Source organism: Etheostoma spectabile, chromosome 2, assembly GCF_008692095.1.
Source record: "Etheostoma spectabile isolate EspeVRDwgs_2016 chromosome 2, UIUC_Espe_1.0, whole genome shotgun sequence".
Taxonomy (NCBI): Eukaryota; Metazoa; Chordata; class Actinopteri; order Perciformes; family Percidae; genus Etheostoma; species Etheostoma spectabile.
In genome coordinates this window covers 5,912,599-5,917,042 of record NC_045734.1, presented here as the reverse complement: position 1 = coordinate 5,917,042, position 4,444 = coordinate 5,912,599, and the positions used below count along the sequence as shown (strand labels likewise).

Below are 4,444 nucleotides of genomic sequence, written 5' to 3'. Positions count from 1 at the left end.
CTGTAGGAGGGAGAGGGGAGGTTTGCAGCGAGAGAGATCACTTATTTGGGGGTTTGTAGGGTTCCAGAAGTTGCTTTGAGAATGTGTTGACCTTGTCAGCACCTCGAACTTCATGGGGCAGCAGTGGTAACTTGACTATGTGGAAATCTTCATAAAGGTCCTCCATCTGTAGGACGAAGACAGACCATTAATGAGGACGACGACATGTGATGCAAACAATGCAGCTGTATTGTCACAAACCCCCAAAACAAGCTGCGGATTCGTACCTGGTCTAAATACTTGGACTGAATTTTATGGCGAGCTTCACACATTTTGCACGGCCTCTCGGATTCAGGGAAAACGAGTTGGTTGACGATGATGTTGTGTGTGTCGATGCGGCACTTGGCCAGCTCCTGGATCAGCCGCTCCGTCTCATACAGGGAGAGGAACTCAGCGATACACACACAGATAAAGGTGGTCTGTTCCTGATGGACGTGAGAGAAAGAGGAAGACAGACGAGTTACAACACATTTACAGAAAGCTTTTAATACTGTTTTAAGAGTTGAGTTGGACTATTTGAAATATTAGTACAGAGTAAAATCAACATTGGAACATATGATATAATGGAGTTGTAATCAGAGGACACAATAGAAATAGGTCTGCACAATGCATAAAGCAATCTATTAAAAACTAGTTTTTTTGGGGGGAAAAGATGTTTAAAATTACTTTTTTATAACGATGTAATTATCAAAAAAACTAAACTTAACAGTGTACTGTGTTAAAATATCTTCCTAACCCACTGTAGAGTAGTGGGAGAGATTGGGAGGCTGCATCCCCACAGCACACATACTTGCACATGTAACACAGTCACGCTGTAAAGATGCATACAGCGTAGAGATGTCTATGTCCAGAGTGATACAGAGCAACAGCCACAACAAGGAGAACGTTTGCAGTGGAAGTGGCTTTGCTAGATCGCAAAATGGTAGATCTGTCTGGCATTACCAATATGGATAAATGTTTCCTTTCATCCACTTAAAGAGCAACAGATTCTCTGCATACAGATACAGAAACACTTCAGTAATTACGTGCAGGGTGAAAAGCCTGTATTGCACAAGGCAAAAACAACACAATAAAAGCAACTCTACAGTAACACTTGTTATCATGTAGTAACAGTGATGTGCTTCGGTGTGACTTACAGGATCTTTGAACTGCTCACTGACTGAGCGGATGACTGGCAGGGTCTCCTCCAGCTTAGAGGCCAGCTGGTCTGCGTTCATGTCACCCAGGCCGAGCATGTTACACATCTACATCACCAGCAAGACAGAGAAATAGAGGAAAGACTGCTTGGTGGAGCTTTTACAGACATTTAAACTTGCATAAAAACAATTGGTACATGACTACAACCAGTGAGTGACTGGATCTGCTAGTCCCTCCTCACCTGCGAAATGAAAGGGCTGATCTGGTTCTTTATCTGCATGAGGCGGCCCAGACCACGCTCCACAATGGTGGGAAAGTTGAGCAGCCGCAGTGTGTGACCGGTAGGGGCAGTGTCAAAGACCACCACTGAAAAGTTCATTCCTTTCACTAACCTGGGGTACAGGTAGTGCTGAGTTAGTATAACACTGGCTCCCATTTCTTTATTAGCTCACTCATGCTACTGTGAAATGTGAATGCAACTCTGGGTTAGCAACACTACTAAATAAAGTTTGGTCTGGCTTTCCAGTAACGTCGTCTCACCTCATGACCTCCGCATAGCTCATGGCCTCGTCGATGCCAGGGAAGGCGCTCATGGCCTCCTGCATCATCTTCTTACCCATGCTGAGCATGTTGTCCTCCTCAAAGAACTCATCAGGCAGCTCCGCCACACCCAGGCTCGGGTCAATCTCCTGCACTCGCACATACACAAATTATCAACACATTACAAACTGAGGGCCTGGGTAACTGCAAATTTTTACAGGTCCCTTCGGCAGTTCAAGGGGTTACATAATGATGGTTTGCGCTTGAGACCCAGATGTGGAACGGACTATCCTCATGACACTAAAAAAAAAAATTATTCTAATGCACATTTCATTTTGCATAAAGAGCATAAATAAAACTACTTTGCTGACATACGTCGCTGTTTAGCTGCTTCAGTTTCAGGGTCCTGGGATTGTGCATGCTGGCTCACTGTCACAGCTTACTGGGGCATTTTTGTCACTCCAATATGATGTGTTAAGGTTTAGAAACAAAGGAAATATTAAGAAAACAAAAGTTAAAAAAAAACATAATTCTGCTGTTTCCACTTCATTATCCTTACGGCTTAAATTCCTGCCACCCTATTTGATAAAATAGGAACGTAATATGTTAAAACATTTCTCTCATTTAAATGTATTTAAACATTTGACGGTGACAGGTGAAGGTCCATAAGTGTGCGTGTTGACACACTTGTGTAATTAAATGGAACACAAATTAATGCTATTAGTTTCACCTGTGCTTTTTTCTGCTATGACAAGTCAAAATGTCTGCTGTGAGAAATCCCTTTAATAACAGGTAGCTCCACTATCATCAGAAAAAAAACATTAAATTACATAAAAAACGATTGTGACATTGACTTTTATTCTTCAATCTCTGGCTGTCTTACTGTGCACAGGGGCTCACTTTTTTTGTATTAAATAGAGAGTGACTTACCATTGCAAAGAGGTTGTCATAGCCTTTGACCTTAGTCGGCACCTTTGAGAACTTCTGGTCAAAAGCATCAGAGATGTTATGAGCGGGATCGGTGGAGATGATGAGGACACTCTCCCTGACAGCAGCGAGCTGGACAGCCAAACTGCAGCTAGGAAATAACACAGTAATGTATAACTGTCTACAATCTCCATAGAGCTGTTGTTTGCTTGTGCGTATGCATATGCATGCGTATATATTCACTTTTTTATATGGAAACATACCTTCTTCAGCTTTAGTCTTCTTTTTTGTTTAGCCTTATATGTATTTCGGTGTATTTACTTTTAGACCAAACAAAAGCCTGAGTCAAATTCCCTATATAAGTTCACAAATACTGGTCTGATTTTGATTCTGATCCTAAAAGTTGCATGTAGTAAACTGCTGTAAGCAAGCTAAGGGGTAAATTCTCTGGACTGAGATGGTTCTGGGTGCATGTAAAGCACGAAACTGTGGTTATCAGACCCAAAGGGCTTTGATTCTTAAACCGGTTAGCTAGCTAAGTGTTTAAATATCTAAAAGTACTACAAATAATTGTCATAGCCCAAAAGTGCGCAACACTCTGACGTGAATTTTTAAATTCGTGGGCATTAGTAACTTGCTAGCTAACGATACTTAAAACGTTGCTTAGATCTGCTTTTGATTTAATGCTATCGCTAGCTACTCTTTTTGATACTACGTAACATCAAGCATCATGGCTTTAGCCACAGTTTAGGAGGAGGCGTAATATGTCAGCAGACCTGACAGCTAACGTTAAAGCAAGCTAACTTAGCTAGCTAGTGTAACGCTATTCATACCACGGGTGATGAATACCGTTAGCTTAGTTAGAAGCTAACACAAAGTTATGCGTTGAATAAACACATGGCAGAAGAGGACAAGCGGTCTGATTGTCAAACCACTTGTGAAAGTCGTGAATACATGTGTTGTCAGCTGGCTAGCATTAGCTAGCTAGTGACAGTGCACTAGCTTAACATTAGCCTAGGTTACTGATTTAAAATGTAACGTTGATAATGACATGTTATGCTAGCGCATCCTAAGCCAGAAAGCTCATTAGATCCGTGTTGTGGAAAAACATCGTATTCGTTTACTAGCTAAAAATTATTCACGTAAAGTTAACATGGTAGCCAGCTAGCTAGGTATGTTAGCTTGCGACGTACAGTGAGACAATATCAGGAGGCTAATGAGCGTTTTCCTTTAACTTACCTACACGTCGTTTTACCAACACCGCCCTTTCCACCAACAAATATCCATTTCAAAGATTTCTGCTCGATGATATTCTTCAGAGTTGGTTCTAATGGCTCCACATCAGGCGCATCTTCGAATTCGTCTTCCAATGAAGCAGCCATCTTGTCTGTGTACACTGTAACGTTACGTACAGCTCAGGTGTGATGTACCGACACTGCTGCCTTCAGTGATCCTCGGAAAAAGTTTAATCATAAATGTCAACAAATGGTGGCTTCTGACAAAAAGAGAAAAGTTATCAAAACTCCCAAGCAATTGTAGCTGTGGGAGGGATATTTAAGGTGAGGCCAGAATAGGCAGAAAAATACACATTTTAAAAGCTTGATGGTAGTAATGATGCTACATTTTTATTTATTTTTATTTTCTACATTATTTTCGAAACATTTAGCTAAGTACGGAAGCACATTCATAGGGGTGTTTTCATGTATTGCAAAAACACATCTCACAAATGGAAACACAAGGCAAATATTCAGGGCTGCCAACTCTCACGCATTGGCCGTGAGACACACGCATTTGACTGGTT

The 4,444-nt window shown here is 41.4% G+C and overlaps 1 protein-coding gene across 1 annotated transcript in view; it reads right to left on the bottom strand.

The window, feature by feature from the left end:
* Positions 1-4,119, bottom strand: part of get3 (guided entry of tail-anchored proteins factor 3, ATPase) — a 5,435-nt gene extending 1,316 nt beyond the window's left edge. The window contains exons 1-7 of the mRNA XM_032527610.1: positions 3,883-4,119; positions 2,647-2,794; positions 1,717-1,865; positions 1,418-1,568; positions 1,176-1,283; positions 267-464; positions 1-166 (exon numbers count right to left, since the gene is read on the bottom strand). The exon at positions 1-166 is cut by the window's left edge and continues 1,316 nt beyond it. Of these exons, the coding sequence (XP_032383501.1) occupies positions 38-166; positions 267-464; positions 1,176-1,283; positions 1,418-1,568; positions 1,717-1,865; positions 2,647-2,794; positions 3,883-4,025 (1,026 nt within the window). The 5' untranslated portion in view covers positions 4,026-4,119 and the 3' untranslated portion in view covers positions 1-37. The remainder of the gene's footprint in view (positions 167-266; positions 465-1,175; positions 1,284-1,417; positions 1,569-1,716; positions 1,866-2,646; positions 2,795-3,882) is intronic.
* Between the last annotated feature and the right edge of the window lie 325 nt (positions 4,120-4,444).